The 22,781-nt window shown below is 42.3% G+C and overlaps 2 protein-coding genes across 2 annotated transcripts in view; one reads left to right on the top strand and one right to left on the bottom strand.

Moving 5' to 3' along the window:
• Positions 1-7,712, bottom strand: part of WDR48 (WD repeat domain 48) — a 43,845-nt gene extending 36,133 nt beyond the window's left edge. The window contains exon 1 of the mRNA XM_037148205.2: positions 7,621-7,712. Within this exon, the coding sequence (XP_037004100.1) occupies positions 7,621-7,668 (48 nt within the window). The 5' untranslated portion in view covers positions 7,669-7,712. The remainder of the gene's footprint in view (positions 1-7,620) is intronic.
• Positions 7,713-7,766: 54 nt separating this feature from the next.
• SCN11A (sodium voltage-gated channel alpha subunit 11) overlaps positions 7,767-22,781 on the top strand; it is a 133,597-nt gene continuing 118,582 nt past the window's right edge. The window contains exons 1-2 of the mRNA XM_037148344.2: positions 7,767-8,001; positions 12,699-12,808. The gene's annotated coding sequence lies outside the window, so the exon portion shown is untranslated. The remainder of the gene's footprint in view (positions 8,002-12,698; positions 12,809-22,781) is intronic.

The raw sequence follows: 22,781 nt of genomic DNA, 5'->3' as shown, positions 1-22,781 counted from the left end.
TCTGACTCTACCCGCTGCGGGACAAAGTTCTGTTTTAAGGGCTCCTGTAATTACATCAGACCCACTGGGACAATCCAGGATATTCCTCCCACGCTGAAGTCTGTTACATCTGCAAAATCCTTTTTATCATGTAACATAACATATGCACAAATTCTAGGGATCAGAGCACAGAATTTTGGTGCAGAGGCATTCTGCCCACCACAACAACTGAACAATTTCCTATGTGAAAACAAATGTGACTATATTATGGAGTAAGTACGAAATTCACATTTTTAAGAAAAGAAGGGGTATTTTAAAAGCATTTCAGGCACACCAAGGGGATACTCTGGGCCGTTCCCCCAGGCTCCCCTGAGGTGGGCATTCACTCGTGTCCACTCGGATGTCTAACAGACATCTTCATTGTGCGTGTCCCAAACCGAGCTCTTGACAGTCCTCTCTGAAACAGCTTTTCCTGTGGTCTTCCTCACCGACAGAGTTAATGGTAACTCCATTCTTCCAGCTGCTCAGGCCCCAAACCTTGCTGCCATCCTTACTTTAATTTCTCTCACCTCATATCCTGTCAGCACATCGCCATCCAAAACTCAACCACTTCTCACCACCTGGGGGGAGCCACTACCACACAGCGTCTGGATTTCTTAAAACAGCTTCTGGTCGCCCCTTCTGTCCTCGTCCACCTGCAGTCTGTCCTGAATACAGAAGCCAGGCTGAACTTACTCAAACATGGCACATTGTGAATATCCCTCTGCTGGAAATCTGCCAACTGCTCCCCACCTCCCACGCGAGTAAAAGTCCAAGACCTCACTAGGGCCTGCAGTTACCTCTCTGATCCTATCTCCTCTGCTTCCCCTTGCTCCACGCCAGCCACAAAGGTGTCGTTATTCCACAAATAGGCCAGGGACATCCCCACTTCAGGACCTTCGCATCTGATGTCTCACTGGAAGGCTCTTCACCCCGATGACAAGCCCATTTTCTGCAGATCTTTACTACGTCAGCCTCTCAGCAAGGTTTCCTCTGGCTACTGCAACTAACAGTTTGCTCCCCCATCTTCTGCTGCTTATTGCCATCCATTATTTAACCTTAAAGCTTTTTTTCTCCCCACCCTTTATTATGGAAAATTCCAAACACATACAAAAGCTGAAAGAATTACACAGCACACATTCATATACCTACCACTTACAAGTATTCTATGACTAACATTTTCTACATTTGCTTTACCTCATAACCATCTATCCATTTGATCCTGTTATGTTTTGATGCCTTTCAAAGTAAGTTGCACATCAATAACTGCCCCTAAAATACTTCAGCATGCATATCATTAACAAGAGTTCATTATTTATTCATGATGCCTGTTTTTTAAAGGCAAAATTTACTTAAAGTGGAATGTACAAATCTAAGTGTACACAGACACTTCTGACAAATGACCATACCTGTGCATACAAACACCTAATAAGACACACAGAACATTTCCACCACCCTAGAGAGCTGTCTCATCTGCTTCCCCAGCCACTACACCCCACTCCCAATCTAGACCCAACGTTTTCCACCCTAGATGAGTTTTGCCTGTTCTATAACATCCCCATAAATGGAATCACATGGCTCTTTTGTGTAAGACTACTTTTAGCTATCAAACTAAATCAGGTTAAATTTGGCCAAGAAAAATTGGCCAAATGTCAATAACTCTCACATCTGTTTTTCCTGCTGGAACCTATATTTCTAGAGTGTTAATTTTAAAAAGTATTCTGAAAAGTAGTCTTGACTGCCTTCTCCTACTCAGTGGTTTCACTAAAAAACTGCTTTCCCAGTGGTCCATAAAAGACGGTCAGGGGCCAAATCCTGCGCTGTGAACAAAGTTTTTCAGGACCACAGCCACACCCAGGCGGGTAGGCCTATGGATGGCTTCACCTTTCAACGGCAGAGCTCAGGGGCTATGACACACAGTGGCCTGCAAAGTTTAAAATCCTTACTCTCTGGCCCTTCAGAGAAAGCATCCTGCTGCCCACTGTAACAGATGTCACGCTGGCACCACAGTTTTAATCACCCACCCCTACATAAAAAGCAGCTCAGATATGGCTAATCTGGATGGGTCGTTTCTTGAGAAGTCCGGATGTGGCATCATTCTACATCCTTAAAAAAAATATCAAAGATTAATCAACCAGCCCAGAACTGGGACTCGATCAGGAGTCAAGAACACACTGAACTCTGAATAGGTCTAGAATAACTAAATATTGAGCAGGGAAAGGACTTAAGTACTAGTAGGATAGACATTTGTTGGTTGTCGCTCTATTCCTTACTTCTGCTCCCTATATTTTATCCTCAAGGAAAGTAAATCCTAGGAGGAACTGTGCAGGGGCTACTTAGGACTCTGTTATGTTGGATAGTGTAGTAAAAGGACACAAGGTCTGGGTTAGACGCCGAACCAAGAGACAAGGCCTAGAGCCCAGCGTTCGGGAATAGGAGGTGACAACTTGTGGGCAGCGTGATTGTAAAGCTGGCTTTATGTCACTTCCTAGGGTACAGAGTCACAGTGAGCCCTCTGGTTCAAATTTGCATAAAACTAGCACTACTTTTTGAGTTTTCAATCACCTGAGCCAAAACAGTGTTTTATCATGTGAGCCTGGTCAACTTGGATTCTGAGTCATTTACAATCAAAGGACTTGGTATGAAAGACCAATTATTTTATACTCTTGAACCATCACTGAGTGTGAGGGCATGGTTGTTGCTCCTAAACCAGCAATCAACTTTTGTCCAACCTTCCCTGCCACCGAGAATTCTGGAGCGAATGAAAGAGGCCACAGTTGAAGGAAAGATGGAGACAGAGTCAACCAACTGACTCAGGTTGCTGGAAAACCGTAACACTAAGGGACCACCAGAGAGTGAGAAGACTTGCTTTGGCATCTTGATTACTAGGGAAACAAGTGCATCGCATGTCTGAATTCACATATTTCATCATCTGATCACGTTTCTGACAATCACAAATGTACCCCTACCCCTCTTGCTCGTGGCCAGTCTCCTTAGAAGTTGAAGATTGCAGACACGTGTTCCTTCATGATCTGTAATTAATAAGCAGTATGTATGTATCCCTCTCCACTGGTTATTTGTCGATCTAACTTTCAAGGGTTCTTTTGGCCTATAATTTGGTAAATGGAGCCCAGGGATACTGCCTCTTGGTACAAGACAAAGACAACCAAGGAGGTAAGATATATTTATGTAGCCATATACACTTTTTCAAAATAGAAAGGTATATATTTTTAACAGCAAAGAATATTGTATAAAGTTTAAAAGTATGAAGTTTCATATATGTTCAAGGAAAAAAATCCCATTTCCTGCCTTACCTATAAACACACAATCTGATACGCCTGAGATAATCACTGTTAATATCCATACAGATTTTTAAAATACATTATTTCCTCTGTGGAAATGAGGCCATGCTTTTTTGAATTCTGGACACCTTTCTTTTTAATTATACAGATCTACCTTATATTTTTAATAACTAGAAATTAATCTACTTCATGAATGTACCTAACTTATCTTCTAACTGACTATGGATGGAGAGATTTTTTTTCACAGTTCCTATAACAAACACCCTTGCATAACTGCAGAAAGCTATATGTATATACACTTCTGGAAAACAATATTTAAAGGGAGAATTTCTAGGTCAAAAGTAATAGATATTTAAAATTTTGACAACCAACAAGACACAAAACAGTGAAATGTTATGACTCCATTTAGAGTAAAATGTCATGTTAAGTCCAATACGTGTAAGAAGAGTTATGGAACACTGGTTTTCAACCGGTGGCTATTTTACTTTCCAGGGGACATTGGAAAATGTCTACAGTCATTTTTGGTTGTCACAACTGGGAAGGTGCTAATATCTAGAGGGCAGAAGCCAGGATCATATATGATTTGCATTGCATAGGACAACACCTTCCCCCGCCACCCCAATAAAGAATTATCCAAGATGTCAATAACAAGGTGAAAAACCCTGGTCTAGGATTATGTATCACACTGTCCCCAGTTTTCTTTGAAGAGTGGTAGATAAGTATCATTTATACTTATGTATTGTTTGTGGGTTTGTTTTTTTTTGCAGTGAATGCATACTTGTTTAAAAAACATTTCCATAAAAGAGGACTTCCGCCAAGATGGAGGCATAGGTGGAAGCACTGTACCTTCTTGCACAACCAAGTTTAAAAACAACAAAGTTTTAGCAACAAAAACCCAGCCAAACCACAGAAAATAGAACTATACGGAAGTCTGACAACAACGAACCCTTTAGCCAAACTGGTAAGAGGGGCAGAGTCAGTAGCAGAGCGGGGTTGGGTAGGAAAGATCCACCAGACCGATAGGGGTGTGCGACCCAGGCACGCTGGCAGCCATAAGCGGATCCCGGGTGTGGAGCAGTGGGCAGACCCACTGAGGGCGCAAGGCGGTGGGCTCACTGAGGGCTGACCATGGTCACACATTTGCGCACAGATAAACTGGTGAAGGAGCGGGCGGTGAGACAGACCATGCAGGCACCAGTGGCAGGAAGCAGCAGAATGGACCGCCACTGTCCCTCTCTAACCACGCCCCCACATACAGCATCACAAACCAGCCACCTGGGTGGCCCCTCTCTGACCCACCCCCATATACAGCATCACAAACCAGTGACCTGGGTGGCCCCGCCCTGGTGAACACCTAAGGCTCTGCTCCTCATATGTAACAGGCACAAACAGATTAAAACATGGCTCAGGAACAACTCAGAGCCCCAGATCCCATAAATCTAAGCAATGAAGAAATAGCCAAGCTTTCAGATGCACAGTTCAAAACACTGGTGATCAGGATACTCACAGAACTGGTTGATTTTAGTCACAAATTAGAGGAACATGTGAAGGCTAAACTAATTGAAATGAAGCAAAATCCACAGGGAACCAATAGTGATGGGAAGCAAACTGGGACTCAAATCAATCGAGTGGACCAGAAAGAAGAAAGAAACAACCAAACAGAAAAGAATGAAGAAACAAGAATTCAAAAAAATGAGGAGAGGCTTAGGAACCTTCAGGACATCTTTAAATGTTCTAACATCCAAATTATAGGGGTACCAGAAGGGGAAGAGGAACACCCACGAGTGAAAACTTATTTGAACAAATAATAAAGGAGAATTTCCCTAATCTGACAAAGGAAATAGACTTCCAGGAAATCTAGGAAGCTCAGAGAGTCCCAAAGAAGTTGGACCCAAGGAGGAACACACCAAGGCACATCATCATTACATTAGCCAAGATTAAAATGAAGGAGAGAATCCTAGAAGCAGCAGGAGATAAGGGGACAGTCACCTACAAAGGAGTTCCCATCAGACTGTCAGCTGATTTCTCAAAAGAGACCTTACAGGCAAGAAGGGGCTGGAAAGAAGTATTCCAAGTCATGAAATCCAAAGACCTACAACCAAGATTACTCTTTCCAGCAAAGCTTTCATTTAGAATGGAAGGGCAGATAAAGTGCTTCTCAGATAAGATCATATTCAAGGAGTTCATCATCACCAAGCCTTTATATATGAAATGTTAAAGGGACTTACCTAAGAAAAAGAAGATAAAAAAGATGCACAGTGAAAGGACAGCAAACTCATAGTTATTAAGAACCACACCTAAAACAAAAGCAAATTAAGAGGACAGCTAGACCAGGAGTAGAACCATAGAAATGAAGATGACATGGAGGGTTAGCAACAGGGGAGTGGGAGGAGAATGGGGGAGAAGGTACAGAAAATAAGTAGCATAGAAGGTAGGTAGAAAATAGATAGCGGGGAGAGCAAGATTAGTATGGGAAATATAGAATCTAAAGAACTTGAGATATGTGGTCATAAACTAAAGGGGAATGGTGGGGGAGGGGGTGTGCAGGGTGGAGGGGAATGAAGGGGGGAATAGAACAACTGTAATGGCATAATTAATAAAATATATTTTTAAAAAAGAGGAAAAAATCATTTCCACAAACAAAAGTTCTCCCTCATGTCGAGATAAAATAAATTTCTATGGCTTTTCACATTGGTTGTAGGCCCTGTGGAAAAATGTCAAAAGCAGGTAACAAGACTCACTCAATCTCCTCCTCAGCAGACTAAGTTCTTCTGAATGCTCTCCATGGGAAATGGTTAGTTGCTTTATCAATCTGACTGCTATACCTACTAAGAAGAAGGTGAGAAGTGCTGAACCTCAAACTCTAGCTCTGCACTCCAATCAGAGAAGAGTGGAATCATCACCACTGTCATTCAGCATGCAGTGGCTCACACTCAGCTTATTAAAACATCGAGTTTTCCCACACACTGCAAATTTGCATTTCCCTATCCTATACTTCCAAATTGGCACTTAAGTGTAAATGCAAGAAACTTGAGAGACCTGATGAACTCTCCTTACCACCCTGAAGAGTGCACCATTGTCTAATGTCTAGCATACCATCAAGTTACAATTTTGAGTTACATTTTGTCAAAAGCAGACATTCTCCCCATGTGGACTGCATGCTGAGGTTACTTAAATTCTGTCACTGATGCACTTAAAAATTGCCTAATAGGTAAGCTAGTTTAGGTTTTTATAGGTTTCTCTGAATACATCTATTGAGTGTGTAGAATATGGTACCTACCTATGAAATCAGTAAGACAAAGTGAACCGCGCAGAAGACTTTATGGCTTACAGCAATTTTCTGGGGTCACGTTATTGAAGGAACACTCACTGATTTCAACCTGTAGAACCACATATAATGCCGTGTTATTTATTCCTATACTGTCTCCATTGTTTGCACATTTTGGGGCCTAAACTAAGTGCTCAGTAAGATTTAATGAAAAAAGGGACAGCTTCCTGTCACTACTGCATACACTATACCTGCAGCAAATACCTGAACCAAGGCTTTCACTCCTCGCATCCCTGAAAATAGGTTATCAATAACTCTCAAATGTACCCATAAAACAAGAGTGGATTCACGAAGGCACAAAGCACACACGGAAGGGTTAGATAACGCTTTATCCTTATATAATAAATTATAGAAACAGAAAAGAAGATTCAAGGATGAACACTGAAGATAAAGAAAAGATGAAAACGAAATTAAATTCCAAAACAGTAAAAACTGTATTTTCCCCACTAACACAGCACCCTCCGCCGTCATCTCCACCTCACCAGGGAGAGAACTCCCGCATAAACCGCTGAACACCCGCAGCACCGCTTGCGTCCTGCCGCCCCGCCACGCCCCCGCACAGGCCCGCTCACTCAGTCCCCGCTAGCCTGCAGGGGAAGCCCCCGGAGGCCTCCGCTCCGAAGCCGCTAGTGCAGAGGAGCTTTGGAGAAAAACAAGAGAAGAGGAAGGCAGGTGGGCGGTGAAGGAGCCTATCCTGACCTCGCAAGCCCAAGGCCAGGAGAAAGCGGACAACCGACAGCCCCAGGATCCGAACCCAGCATCCAAAGTTCCGGCACTGGAGCCAGGTCGGCCGCCTCCAGCCCCTTCCTCAAGCCGTTAATGCCGCGGCCCCACCCCTCGCCGCCGGCCGCACCCTGTCCCACTCGCCCCGAGCCGCTACCCTGGTCGATCGCGGCCCGAGGCATCTGCTCGCTGAAGGTGGGCCAGGGCTGGCAGCCACATCGGAGAAGTAGAGGAGTTAGGCTCCCATACCTGCACTTTCCTCCGCCCCGCCGTGTTCTGCCGGTGATGGGCCGCCATCTTGCATGTTGACACTCCTGCGTCACTTCCGGAAGTGTCTCCCTCCAGGCGGAAGTCGCGCCTCTAACCCTTTGGCCCCGGGCAGGCGGTGTGGCGTAGATTAGGCTGTTGATAGCGCCCGGAGAGCGGTGGGTCGCCTTGGCAGACGGCCCGGAGGTGAGGTAAAAGTACCGAAAAGTTGTCGCGGGCACAGAACGCTGGTGGAGAGAGAGCTGGTTCGAGCCGCCGGAGAAGTCCGCATCCGGCTCTGTGTGCCTGTGAATTCCGGCTTCTACTGCTTGTCGGACAGCCAATTCCAGAGGCCCCAGCGGGCATAAGGAAAACGCTGAAAGGGTGAATAAGGGTGGGCGTGGGCAGACACCCTTCCCCGAAATTTTCTGGACCGTCAAGAGAACCGACAGATTTGCCGTGCCACACCCCAAAATGCGGAGAATTATGGACTGGCCTCAAAGGGGAATATTGCAAAGGAGGTGCGGCTCCCGTCTTGAGGAGCAAATTGTCCGTTTAAAGAAGAAACAAAAGGATGTTAGGAAGGTGAAAAATACACACTAGTAAAAATTGTTCCCAGAGACAGTTTTTAAAGTTGAAATATAAACGTGGGTTTCATTTATTGAAAAAGATACATACATGTTTTTACACCATTGCAACAGAAATATGCCTATTTCTTTTTTTGATTGTGGACATAACGTTTGAAGTTGCAAATGCTGAAGAAGGTGGCTCACACTAGAATAAGGTTTAAGTCACCTGTTCCACTGTGACAGACCCTTCTGGTGGCTTGACTCGGAGTTCTGACACTGTAGGGCTGAGGGCTGCCAGGCTTGTGAAAGTGAATCCCATAGAACTGCGCTGTCCCATGCAGCCTCCACTAGGCACGCGTGTCTAGTGAGCACCTGAAACAGCTCAATCTGAGATTTGCTGAGACTGTAAAATGCCCTCCAAATTCCAAAAACTCAGTATGAAGAAAAGAATGTAAAATACTTCAATAATATTCATATTGACTACATGTTGAAATGACAATATTTTGGACATATTGGGTTAAATAAGATTATTTTTTTTACTTTTTACAATGTGGCTCTTAATATATTTACAGTTTCATATGTAGCCACTTTTTTTTTTTTTTTTTTTTGCCTAGTGCTAGCATAGAAATAATGCTTAGGAAAGTCTAGACGAGTGGTTCTTTTTTTTTAATTAATAAAATGTGAATTAGAGGAGTGGAAACTAATGGCAGAAAGCTTCTTAAGCAAAACTGGCAGTGATAATTTGTAGATAAATGACCTATACTACATTTTATTACAGACACTTTCATTCATCTATTCAACAATTTTTTTAGCACCTCTTAAGTACCAAGCACTATATTAGGGGCGGGGGATCACTATTAAGTGCACAGAGTCATAGAGTCCTAGGGTCAGACCGAAATTAACTAAACATATAAATGAATATGGAGATAAGTACGGTGAAGAAAGATGGTTAAAAGACAGGAAGTGATCCTTGAGTCAAGCTCCGAGGATGGACTAGCTAGGCAAGGAGAGGGGATGGTCTGAGCAAAGTTCTTGTGGCAGGAGGGAGCTTGAAACAGTCCAGGAATTAGGGACCAAGGCTTAGAGTACAGAGAACAAGGGGAAGGAGTATACAGTGGCCACACCCAGCAGGGTCTTTTGGGAAGCTATTGAAAGTAAGCAGGGGAGGGACACGACCTGCATTTAAAAAAATTATTCAGACAACACCTATTTGAGCACCCCAGATGTGCTAGGCACCATGCAGGCATATGAGCCTGCACAATATGCTCGTACTTGCCAGAAATGGATTGTTAGACGGTTGTGGTCCCACTTTGGACCTGAAGAACACTGAAGGTGTGAAGTTCTTTTAATGTGCAGAATGTCCAGCAGTATGTCTTGAAGTTCACTTTGCCTGAAAGGGGAGGTGACCTTGGGTAGTAATTCCTGATTGAAGGCTGATTGGCCAGTTGGTCAAGGACATGGAAAGAGCAAGATTGGAGAAGTAGTGATAAGGAAGACTTGGGAAAGGATATTCTGGACCTTGCAGAATAAATCTTTAAGAATGATATGGACAACATGAATGTCTCTGTGGATGAAATTCAGCCTCCCTTCCCAGGCTCAGCACTTGCTCAGTGCAGTTGTGAATAAAATGGCTATAGTAACAGGATTGGAGTTGTGCTTGGGATCACCAAGCCATTGCTGAGTGTTCTGGCTACAAGCAGTAGTGACCAATCCAGAGTCTCCAGGAGGATCAGCCAATCACTTGGAGGCAAGTTGATCCCACTGGTCCTTCCAGATCATTGAAGGAATCGTTATTTGTCCTCTCTGAAGCACACTTACTGTAGATTTAGATTTACTCTCTCTGTTTGCTGTGCTTCTGTCAGCACCACCCTCTGGGGACTTACAGAATGCTTCCTACCATGTTATTGTGTCTGACACCATACCGCTTCTGACCAAGAAACTCACTCTGCAATGAATGAAGCAATACCGTGGGCTAATGTCCATGGAATCTATTGGCCTAATCGTATATTCTATCACCAAGAAGCACCTGGTATTATTGAAGCCTTGGTTATGGTGCCTTCTGGGAGATAATAACCCATTTTGATGCTGCCCTATGGGATGCAGTATACGCTTTGAACTAGTGTCCAATATTTGGCACTCTTTATTCCTGTTCCTATATTGCTGTTTAACTACCCCCAAACCTAGTGATTTAAAATAATGACAACATACATTTTGCTTACAGATCTGCAACATGATTTGTGTGGGGTTGAATGGGGACAGTTTATCTCTTCCTTTTCACTTGATTCTGTTGGGACGGCTAAAAAATTGGGGGGGCTGGAATCATCTAATGGCCCTCTCTCTCCTTCACCTGTCTGGTGACTGATGCTGAATCTGTACCAGGACACCTACCCATGGCCTTTGCACAGTGCTGTTTGGTTCCTTACAACCTAGGAGCCAGCATCCCAGAAAAGAGAGATTCTGGTGGAAATTGTAATTAATGCCTTTTCTAAACTAACAGTGGAAGTCCTGAAGTGCTCCTTCCTTAGATATAAGGCTGGTTATATATAAGGAGACTCCTTTTATGGGAGAAGTGTCAAAGGATTTGTGGATATGTTTTTAAAGCCACCACAGTTCCATAAGCAAAAATTGATGGATTTAGGAACAAAGAAATATTGTGCCTAATGACCCCCACTTTAAAAAATGTTAATGGCCTTTCTTTGAGATTCTGGGCTTTGCTGGTTTAGAGGTTTGTCATCAAAGAAAGGAATTCTGGAAACAGGCTCAACAGTGGTTCCATTGATTTGAAGCTGAGACTGCTGTCTAACCATGTTGCATGTCTTGTGTCATTGGATAGTCAAGAGAAGGAAGAGAAGAACAAGGTTACGGCATTGGTGGGAGTAATTAACTCTGGTGCACAGGAATGGGTTTGCTGGCACACATAGACAGGTAGGTTCATCACATGCCCAGATATCTTAGAAATAAAGGTATTGGTTGGAGGTTCGGGAACACGGGAGGGGTGGAAAAGAAACTAAGTCATAGTGGAGGGGAAGTCCTCAGGATCAGGGAGGAAATGAGAGCTGACATCTTTAATTGTATTTCCTTTGTTGATGTATCATGTTTATTTTTCATTTTTAACTTATTTTCATTCTTTACCCCTTCTTCACTCTCATTTGTAGGGTGTGCTATTGTTGGTAAGTTTCATTAGTTAGTCTGTACGTTGCAGAGGAATGGGTATCAGCTTGAAGTTCTAGACTTAGAAATGGGTGGATGGACATGGTAACTGATGGAACATTGGATTGACTCCCTTGGAGAGTGACAGAGTTGAGTGCATCTTTGATTGTATGAAGGATAGTTGCAATATTTTCAGTGACAACTGCTTTTGACATATAAGCATTGAAAGCTGTGATTGGTTATATTGGTGTTGAGCAGCCAAAGGGAAGACTTTACATTTGACATTTCTGTGGTTTTATTTTGTGCTGGCCATCATTTGGGTTCTTTTTCTGTGTCTGAGGAATTCCCCACTGTGTGCCTTGGTGGTGGCAAGCACTGCTTACAGAAAGTGAGAAAGACAGTTACCCACTTCTTTTTTTAACCTTCTTACAGCAAGAGTGTGTGCATGTGACCTTGATTAATTGACATCCTGAGTTTATGAGAAACTCTGAACCAGGACCATTCTGCTAAACTGCTCCCAAATTCCTGATCTACAGGACACATGTGAAATAATAAATGTACTGTTTGAAGTGTCCTGGTGGTGAGGTAATATGTTATCCTGCAATACATAACTAAGACATCCTCCCTTCTCCATGAAGAGGGGAAATGTCAGAGCCCCTTCACAACTCTGCAAAGATATTCTCACCATCAGCCTCATCAATCTCCCTTTAATTCTTTGTCTTCTGTGTAGAATTCTTTCATCAGTCTCTTAGCATTTAGTGCATAGGAATATTGGCAAGTCTATTTGAAATGTAAGAAGGCTTGATACCTATTATATTATTCTCAGATTTTGAGACTTTTACTTAACATCTTAAACAACATGCAAACTTTGGCATACATACATTAAGTGAAAATGCAGTAAAATTTTAAAAGTTAATAAGTTCTAGAAGGTGTCTGCTTCCAAATAAACCACATTTGTTCTCATTAAATTTTGCTCTGGAGATGGGTCAGTTTCCTTATTTGTAAAGCAGAATAACAACACTATCTCATGTGGTTCTTCTCAAGGTAAATGAAATAATCTTAGCACAGTTCCTGGTACATAGGAAATCTTCAGTATAGTTCAGATATTATTTTTAATCATCATCTGAATCAGGGAACATTGCCAAAGTGCTGTAATTTTCTGGGATAGGTTCTCTTTTTAGTTTCATGTAATATAGGCTCTATCACTGTTTTTTCTTTCTTTTTATTTAGCATTTTTTTTGTTAGCATTTTTAAACATTGTTGTTCAAGTGCAGTTTTCTGCCTGGCTTTATCACTTTTTAAAGTTTTCAGATGAGCTTGAAATTTCATTTCTGTTCTTGCCTTCTCTCTTTTTCTCCACAGCCTGGAAGAAGATTTATGATCAGGCCTTTTTACAGATTGTCCTCATGCTCAAATACATACTTTCTGGCTCCATGATCAATCCCTTTACTGAACAAAGTGAAGGTAACCGGGTATGTATGTCCTTACAGACTTGCCATCACTGGGGGGATGGGGAAGACATGGATGTTTTAGTTTCTTTGTTTTAATTGTTTAGAGGAATTGATATGTTTTAAACATTTGTTTAAAAACGTGAAATCATGTAGAGGCTTGGTTTGTAACCGCTACTGTCTGCTAGTGATTAATGCATCAATTTGGATACTTTAAAGATCAATTTTAAAAAGAGTAGAATTTTAAGCCTCACATTGGTAATGTAGAAGTGCTAAATAAACTTTCGTGCAAGCTGGTCATGGCATCTTTCAGGTTCATGAAGAAATTGAGAAGTTGCATAATTTCCTTATAATTCTTTAATGATTCTCTACTGAGAAGGGTGTTATGACGTATAATAGACTCCGAGATTACAATTAAATAAGAATGCATAAGTAAAACAATATTTATAAGTGAATATAGAGACACAGAATGCTTAAGATATTTGTCAAAAGTTGTGTGCTATTTTGTCTTATCAGCAAATCCTCAGGTTTAAATACAGTCTTAGAAAGCATGGTACTAAATGATTCATCATTCAACAGTGAATTTACTTTTTTAACCCGCTGGGAAAAATAGCCTTTAATTCTTTCTATCTCTTTCTGGCTATATTTTTACACGCCAGTATTAGAAATATAAACGTCTCTTTTCCATTCCAAAAATGTTTCCACCCTTGTCTATCATATCCACTGGAGGGCAGTAGAGAACCATGTAGTCCGTCCCTGATTTTGGACCTTTCTGGCTGTAAGGTGACAAGTCAGACCTTAAAATGCTTATTTCCTGCTGGTAAAATGTCATGATCAAAGGCCTTTTCAGGAAACCTATTTTGTACCATAAAAAACTGTAATAGATTGTGAAGACAAAGGAAAATAAAGCAAAATCTATACATTTATGAACATTTACTAAGTGGGGGAAAAGGATTAAAATTACATCACGAATGTAATGTTTTTGGTGGGACTTTTATATAGGAGCTGAACAGGCTGAGGCTTCCTAAATTCTAGGCCAAAAAAGTACAGTGGGTGTAAATCTTATTCCACAAACTCTGATATATGAAGATATCATGTTAGATTATCACAATTAAATTAATGATTTGAACTCCCAGCCAGCCAAAATGATGGAAGTCAACCTCAGTCATTACGAAGGATCCCCTGGCCCCCCTAATCCATGGTAAGGTTACTCACAGATCCCAGGGGTCATATACCGAGGCACCAACAATCTTCAGGTCACAAAGGTTGGGGTTGAGATGCCCAGTATCCTTTGAAAGTGAACAGGCTTCTGGTCTTTCCATTAGGACTGGGCTTTTTTTGTTGTTGTTGTTACAGCCAGAAATCCCACTATCCAGGGTCCCACCCTCCTAAGATCACCTGCCATCATTGGTCAGGTTCTGTCACCAGCCTATATGCTTTCAACAGTAGTCACAGACCTTCGCTTCTTGCAAAACTGCTGCTGTCACTGACTTCTCTGCCCTACAAAGGGAATTTGTCCCCCGCACACCCTTTCCCACCCAGATTCGTAGCTCAGTTTTTTCCAACTTTTTTTTTTAGTGAACTTGGGCTCTCACTAAAGGGAAGACCAGGGGTAGTCCTTTTTTTAAGGCATTTAATTTCTTTTTTAAGATTTGACTTATTTATTTTTAGAGAGGGGATGGGAGGGAGAAAGAAAGGAAGAGAAACATCAATGAGTGAGAGATACATCAATAGATTGCCTCTTTCATGCCCCCAACTGGTGACCTGGCCCACAACCCAGGCACGTGCCCTGGGAATTGAACCGGTGACCTTACGGTTTGCAGGCTGGCACTCTATCCACTGCCATATCAGCCAGGGGAGGGGTAGTTTTAAAAGAGCTTCTGCTTAAGGCCCAGTAATGCAAACCACTCCTAAGATCAGCAAGCACTATGGACTGGCAATCATCAGCACAAGGTGGGCAAGAAAGGAAAAGTGCAGCAAAAACAAAATACTCTCTAATGTCTCGACCAATTATCCTCCACAGAAGCTGGCAATGAAGACAATTCTTTTCCTAATAATCTCCTGCAAAAACCACAGGCATTCTTTATGCCTCTAAACACCTTCAAAGTGCATTCAAAATTAGGGTTGTGAGTCTGAAAATTTCCCTTTGCTAATTTGTTGTACTTGAATGCCTGCAGAAGCCTTTGAATGGCAAATGTTGTGGGAGGGGCAGTTTCCATGGTGACTCGTCAATGCATTCTTTTTCTTGCACTCACTCCAGTTAGATCCTCATTGCTGAGCTGCTGTGAATGAGAAGGTAACAACACCATCACATCTGGAGGGCAAGAGGAGCTGAGAGATGCAGCCTTTCTCAGCACAGCCACATTCTGAACCCACTGAGTTGTACTATGCTTGCTGTGCGCCATTTCTTCATGGTTGCCCTGGCCCCACAGTGGGAAAATGTAGTTAAAACACACATGACAAAGGGCCGATTTCCTCACTATAGGAGGAGAGCTAGTGAATGAATGTGAAAATACCAAACACAATAAAAAAATTGGGCAAAGGACATAAATAGGCAGCTTATAGAACAAGAAAATTAATATGCTTGATCTCATAATGAAGGAAATAACTTATTTAAATAAGATTTCATTTTTTAAAAGTCTGATCATGTGCAGTGTTGAGAGAACCCATGATTTTATACCCTTAGTGGGAGGGTAAGTTGGCATAATTTTTCTGGAGAGTCAAAACACAAGTAAAACGGTATTTATTGTAACATTGTTGAAGCAAATGATTGGGACAGATTAGTCATTGATATTTCCAGACACAGGGCAATGAGAGACAGAAATAAAGTTGGGTTTTCTTTACATCCAAAGAATTTTGTGCTCAAACTGTGAAATGCTGTTAAAAGGTAGTTCTGAAAAAAGGAAAAAGAAGTAAAATTACAACTCTCATGCAGGTGTCACAGGTAACCAGGTTCTTGGTGATCGGGACAAAGATTTGAACCGAACACCCAGAGTTTATAGCAGATAACATGGGAGCAGGCCAACTCCAAGCAGAGATGGACCTCATGGGCTGGAGGGACTCTATTCTTATAGGGCGGATCCTTCCTGGCTAGGCTTTTACTGTGACAAGTAGTTGTAAAGCTACTGTACATGTGGTCCCCCATGGTTTTCCTGGATTGGCCGCCAGGGTAGGGGATTCCACAATGTTACCTAGTTTACCTCCCTTCTCCTGGGGTCCCCCCGTACTAGGTTCACCTTTCCCTTCTCCAGAGAGTTGAAGCTCTCCATGTTAGAGATTGGTGAAAAGGAATTATTTATTCAAGTTATACAGACTTAAGAGTAATGACTTAATATCTTCATCCAAGTCCCAAAGTCCCTTAAAACACCCACATACACAGTCCTTCTTTCCTCCTTTGCCCAATCCGAGGTACTGTATCTCAGGAAAAGAAATAGAAAGCCCCGTGGTGATTCTCTGCTAAAGCTGCATGGTGGTTCTTTGCGAAAGTTGTATGATGATTCTTCTCATGGCCGGGGGTGAGGGTGTCCCCCACTCTGGCCAAAGTCAAGTGGTTCTCTCCACTAAAGCTACATTGTGATTCTCTCTCACGTGGCTGCAGGAGTCCCCATTCTGGCCAAAAGCGCATGGGTCTCTCCTCAATGATTGCCGCATCTGCGTTTAAATCCCTGTGCCCATCTTACTCTACAGTTCTATTTCTGACTCCTCCCACAATCGGCTACACCCGCCAGGACTCCCATATCCTCCTAGCTTTATTGGGCTGCCATAGTGAGTCTGGGCAGGCGTGGCCCCATGTTGTGGAGCCAGTCATCTCCAAGCTCTCACACGGGTGCTGTAACAGGGGCTGGGGAGTTGCCTCCCAGTTACATCTTGAGTGGAATTCACTCCCTTCTGCCTGGCTCAAAGCATGACCACAGCTATTTAACATATCTATGAGACCAGTTAAAGGTTATAGATATGTTAAATTACCATTCTAGAGGTTATCTGTGAAACTGTTGCTATGCAAAACAACTCAATGGCCCTGCTCCATGTATCCCATCCCCCCAGCTCAGACTTGTAAGGATGAGGACATCCCATATTTTTAATATTTCCTGGACACCCTGAGTTCTGGACCCCATTACAAATCTCCTGCACCATCTTACACAGGTATGAAATGAACACAAGTTAAAGGTTTTCTGTTTTGCTTGCAATGGAGGAAGTAGGCAGATGTCTTAGCTGATTCAAAGGAGAAGGTAAAGAAGCACAAATTCATGCAGAGCAAAGGAGTGTGGAAGTGAGCATGCAAATGAGGGCCAAACTGGTGTTTCCACTGGGCGGGCGAGGTGGTCTCTCCACCTGACGGAACTGCTCTGCATGTGAATTTGATACAGGGTGCAGCCAGGGGGTGGGCCCCCAAAAAAGATTTGGAATGGTGTCCAGAATTCAAAGTGTATAGGAATATTGGAGAGACATGTAAGGTATTCTCACCGCCCCCCCCAGGGGGAAGGGACAAATGGAGCAGGGCCATTGAGAATTGTTTCGAATAGCAATAGTTTTGCAGCTAACCTCTGTAATGATTATTTAACATATCTATAACCTTTAACTGGTTTCATAGATATGTTAAATAGCAGTGGCCAAGTTTGGAGCCAGGGAGAAGGGAGTAGCTGGGACTCAGGATGAAACTAGGGGCTGTGCTCCTGAGTGAGAAGGCCTGTGTGAGAGCTTGGAAAAGATGGGCTCCAGGACATGAGGGGATAACTGCCCAGGTGAAGGGGAAAATCACGCAGTTTTGCTATAATGGAGGTCCCTGCAGCCAGGTGACGAAGAAAGACAATGGGCTTTTGGTGGAGCGTGAAACCCTGCAGCTTTGGTAGAAGAGGCCCACGCAGCTTTGGGGTGCCCCCTTTGGCCACATGGCCTGGAAAGCAAGAGAGACTTTGACTGGAACTGGGTACAAAGGACTCTTGCCAGTGAACCATGAGAGGATACCACAGTACTCTGGATTAACTCGAGATCCTGCACATTGACACAGCTGACAGTGCCAGCGGCCTGAAACACAGACGTGTGCTCTTTTCCTGATTTACGGTACCTGGAGTTGGGACAGTGGGAGAAGGGAGAGCTATGTGGGTGTAGGTGTACACCCTAAAGGACTTTGCTATTTTAGTGGTGGTGTTAGGCCTAAATAGCATTAAATAAACATTTTGTTTCCTTTTCACAAATCTCTGGCATTGAGAGATGTCTTTCCAATTGGCGGCGGACAGAAGAGCCCAGTAGATATTAGTATTTTGTTTTGGGGAGGGGCCCCTGTTGTATAGCAGTTTTCGACATCCCTAGGTGGGCCGAATATTGTATTGCCCCTCCCTCGGACCTCTTGTTCTGTAACAAATTCACAGGAATTATTCTGCACTGTTACCTGCGATGGGTGATTTGTCGAGTTATAAAGTAGCTCTCACAGAAAAAGGATGAGTAAGGGTGAGGGTCTGCTACAGTGCAGAGCTGCGCATGCACCAAAACAGGTTCTGCACAAGACTTACATGGTAAGTGCAAGAAGTCCGACAGACTGTAAAATCCCGGGGTCCCAATGACACGTCAAAAAGGACATGCAAGTGTGTGTACATATGTACATGCATATGTTCACAGACACACCGACTGCCCCTTGATGGGGACAGGAGAAATGGGTAATTGTGGCTGGCACTGGGGAGTGGGATCTGAGATGAAGGGGAAACCTACTTTTCAATGTCAGCCTTTGTCCATGGCTTGATTTTTTCTTTACTTCTGCCATGAGCATATATCATTTGTTCAAGAAAAATAAAAGGGAATCTTTCATAAACCCTAGTGTGACAAATAATAAACTAGCGAAATGTATAAATCGGGCATTGCAGGGAATACAAGGAGAAACAGGTGGAAATGCAGCAGTCAGGGGAGGGAGAGTCCTTAACCAAACCCCCTCCTGGCTTTGACAATTGAGCCGACAAAAAGTAAGGCCGGAAACGTTTTCCAGCATGATCTGCATATCAAGAGCAGTTTGGGAGCTTCTTTCCAAAAGCGCTTTTATTTCAAACATATGCAAAATAGACTAGCCTGCTGACCTCACAGGACCCACTGTCCAACTTCAACAGTTAACAATTCGTGACCAACTAATTCCCTACCCCATTCCCCTTTTGATATTGGAGCAAATCCCAGAAATCATTATTTATCTATATTTCCTCCAGTGAGTGTCTCTAAAATATAAGGACTGTCTTAAAAAATTATAACCACAATACAGTGATAATTTTTTTAATAAAAAATTCATTAGTACAATGTCATTATTACACCTAAAAAATAACGGTAATTTCTTAACTTCATGAAAGAGTCAGTGGTAAAATTTCCAATTGTCTCATAAATGTCATCTTTAAAAATAGGTCTGTTTGAATTAGGTTCTGAATACGAACAATACATTTCAGTTATTCAATATAGTCTCTCTGTCTTATAACCTATACATTACTGGAGAGCTTCTAGAAAATACTGTTGTCCAGGCTTCATCTTGACAATGTTGAATTTTACCTGAGCTGGGTGTTCCTGGAAACAGCGACAGTTAAGAAACACACACATGCACACAGCCTCATAAATAATCAGCTGAACTACTTGTTTCCACTGAGCAATCAGAACAAAATGCGTGTTAACCTTGTTAACGTTCTGCCAGGACCTTGAGGTAGGGCCTCCCCCTACCCCCCATCCTGAGCCAGCACACGGCTACCTAACTTCTACTAACCACCTCTCCTAAGAAAAGGCTGGCCTCAGGGCTAATCTTTCTCTGATCTACTGTCCTATCAGATCACCCTTGCTCTTCCTGGTCTCATTTACTCCTCTCTGTAAACAAACATTCTGCTATGAAAATTCTGGAAGCAACCTAGGTGCCCATCAGTAAATGAATGGATCAAAAATTATGGTACATATACACAATGGAATTCTGTGCAGCAGAAAGAAAGGAGCTCCTACCCTTTGCAACAGCATAGATGGAACTGGAAAGTATTATGCTGAGTGAAATAAGTCTGGTGTTGAAAGACAAATACCATATGATCTCACCTTTAACAGGAAGCTAAACAACAAAACAAGCAAGCAAAATAAAAACAAAGATACTGAAATAGAGAACAAGGGGACAGTGACCAGAGGGGAGAGGGGAGGGAATTTCAGGGGGAAAAGGGGAAGGATTTACAGGCACTAGTTTATAGGACACGTGGACAACAACTAAGGGGGGTGAAAATGGGAGGGAGGTGGGGAGCACTGGGGGGGGTGGACTGGGATGGGAGTAAAAAACAGAAAACTGTATTTGAACAATAATTAAATTAAAAAATTCTTTTAGGCTAACCCTGGAGAAGGCATGGTCAGGGCTCTCCATACTGCAGGAGTCCTCTTCTGCTTAGTGGAATTGGTGGAATGGTCTCTTTCACCCCTCTCCCCTTTGCAATAATCTTTTCAAATAAAGTCTCTCCTTACTAAGTCTGGATTTTAAAAAACTTGACAAGTCCAAGAAATTTTTATATTATTGTTCTCTAGTTTATTATAATATGAAATGAGATTTGAGAACCACTGCTTAGAGGATGTGAACAATACAATTGCAAGGATAATCTAATATAGTTAATCTGTGTTCCTCCAGAAAGCAGATTCTGAGGTGAATCTTGGTGCAGATGGTTTATGTAGGAGGTAGTCTCAGGATGCACAAGAAAAAGAGCAGGGAGAGCAATACAGGAAGGAAGAAATCCCCATCCAGGATGCAGAGATGAGTAGGTTTCCCCTGTGGATAACTGAAGCTTGGTTCCTCTGGGGATTCTCTGAGGAACAGGTACAATGCACCTTAGATTTGATCTCTCAAGGAACAGCAAAGCTGGAAACTACTTTCTCCAGTCCCTCACTGGTTGAGAATGGTTTCTGAGGGTTTTAAGTCTGAAACCCCGCAGGGCAGCTTCAGGTAGGGAAGCAGGGATGTGTATGTTCTTGAGATGTCCAGGTTCCCCTACAGCTGCAGGTAAACTCAGAGCGCTGAGGAGGTAGAGAGCTAGGATCAAGTGCATGTGCTGCTGTATTGAACTTTATACCTAAAGAGAGTATTGTTTTTTAAAAAATCCTTGCTAATGCCAATTGAATGCCAAAAGTTGATCACAAAGAATCTTGTATAAATTCCTCCAAATATCAATTTTAACTAAGATTTTCTGAATATTTACTGTGTGCTAAAAGTTTATACATATTATCTTAATTTAATTCTTAGGGCAATCATGTGAGGTAGGTATTATTGTATCTCAATTTCACAAATGAATAAACTGAGTCTGAGGTTAAATATTCTGCCCAAGATGAAACAAACAGAAAAAAAAAGCATGGATTTAAATTCCAGCCTCCTGACTCAAGAATACAAGCTGTTAACCACTATGGGGTATGCTTCCCAACAGATTTTAATCATAACATGGGGAAAGTACAAGTTAATAATAACAATAGTGTAAATGATCCAACAATACCACACATTTGGGAATTTAAAAATTTTCTCTACTGAGAAAATGAAAGCAATAAGAAAAACCTTATGTGGCAAAATTTATGAGTTATGATTAAAACTATGGTGAAAAGGAATATCATTATAAATAAGAAAGAGTGATATTATATGAATTAAAAATCTTCCCTGGATGGTGTGGCTCAAATAGATTGAATGCCAGCTTGCAAACTGAAAGGTCCCCAGTTCGATTTCCAGTCAGGCACATGCCTAGGTGGCAGGCCAGGTCCTCAGTTGGGGGTGTGCGAGGGGCAACCAATCCATGTATCTCTCACACATTGTTGTATTTCTTACAAATCAATGTTTCTCTCCCTCCCTTCCCCTCTCTCTAAAGATAAATAAAATCTTTTTTAAAATCTTACTCAAAAGGTTAGGAAAACAGCAAATTAACCTTGGGCAATGGAAATAAGGAATTTATACAAATGCCAACAGAGAGGACTTCCAATTCAGGTCCAGATGGACTAACCAGAACTAAATATGTCCTCCTATGTGGACAACCAAAAACCAGACAAAGCATATGAAACAAGACACTCAAGTCATAGGCAACGAAGGACAGTGATCCCTGATGGGAAATGAGGGATGTGAGCCCAACTTTGAGAGAGTTTCCAGGCTATGGTACAGGAAGGGGAACCCAGACAGAGATTGGTAGGCTCCTTGAGTTGAAGAGAAGGAGTAGAAGAGTCTGGAAGAAAATAAGCTAGAGTTCTCAAGACAGCTCAGCAAAGAGGAGACACCTGCACACAGAGAAACCCATACACCCATAGAGGGTTCTCCTCAAGTACTTAGCACAATACTGATGATCAGGGAATGTATTTGAGGAAACAACCTGACGTCAGGGAAAGTATCCAAAAGGGTGAGAGGTTACAATGCCCAGTAATCACATGGAACCAGGAATGGTGCCTGTTCCCACCAGCCAAACTGGGAAACCTGAAGGTTCACAGGCCACTTAGCACAGCACACAGAAGAGTCTTGCCATGGTGATGGGAAATAATTAACCCTAAATGAACACTGTTGGAATCCCACCTAACAAATCTTAAAAGCAAGACCCAAAAGGTTCAAACTCTTTCTGAGTAACTTAACAGTATCACAAAACAAAGCTCAGGAATGTTTATAGGAAGACAAATATCCATACCTAACAAAGTAAATTTTACAACATGTGCCATCTAATAAAAGATTGCCAGGCAATGCAAAGAAGTAGGAAGATATGATCCATAATGAGGAGACAGATTATTTGGTTGAAACCAGCTAGGATTGACACAGATATTAGAATTAGCAGACAATATTAAAACAATTATTATACCTCTAAACATATGTTCAAAAACTTAGAGACATGGAAGATGTAAAAACAAAGATTTAAATAAAGCTTTCAGAGATGAAAATTAAAATGTACATCGACTGTAGGACAACTTTGAATAGTCAATATAAGTATGGTTGGCATTCCCAAAGGAGAGGAGAGCCAGGGAAAAACAGAAAAATATTTAAATGAATAATAACTGAAAGTTT

The sequence above is a fragment of the Artibeus jamaicensis genome, unplaced genomic scaffold, assembly GCF_021234435.1.
Source record: "Artibeus jamaicensis isolate MK-2021 breed Jamaican fruit bat unplaced genomic scaffold, CSHL_Jam_final contig_519, whole genome shotgun sequence".
Classification (NCBI taxonomy): domain Eukaryota; kingdom Metazoa; phylum Chordata; class Mammalia; order Chiroptera; family Phyllostomidae; genus Artibeus; species Artibeus jamaicensis.
Note: the sequence above shows the minus strand (reverse complement) of the source record. Positions and strands in the feature narration are given on the sequence as shown.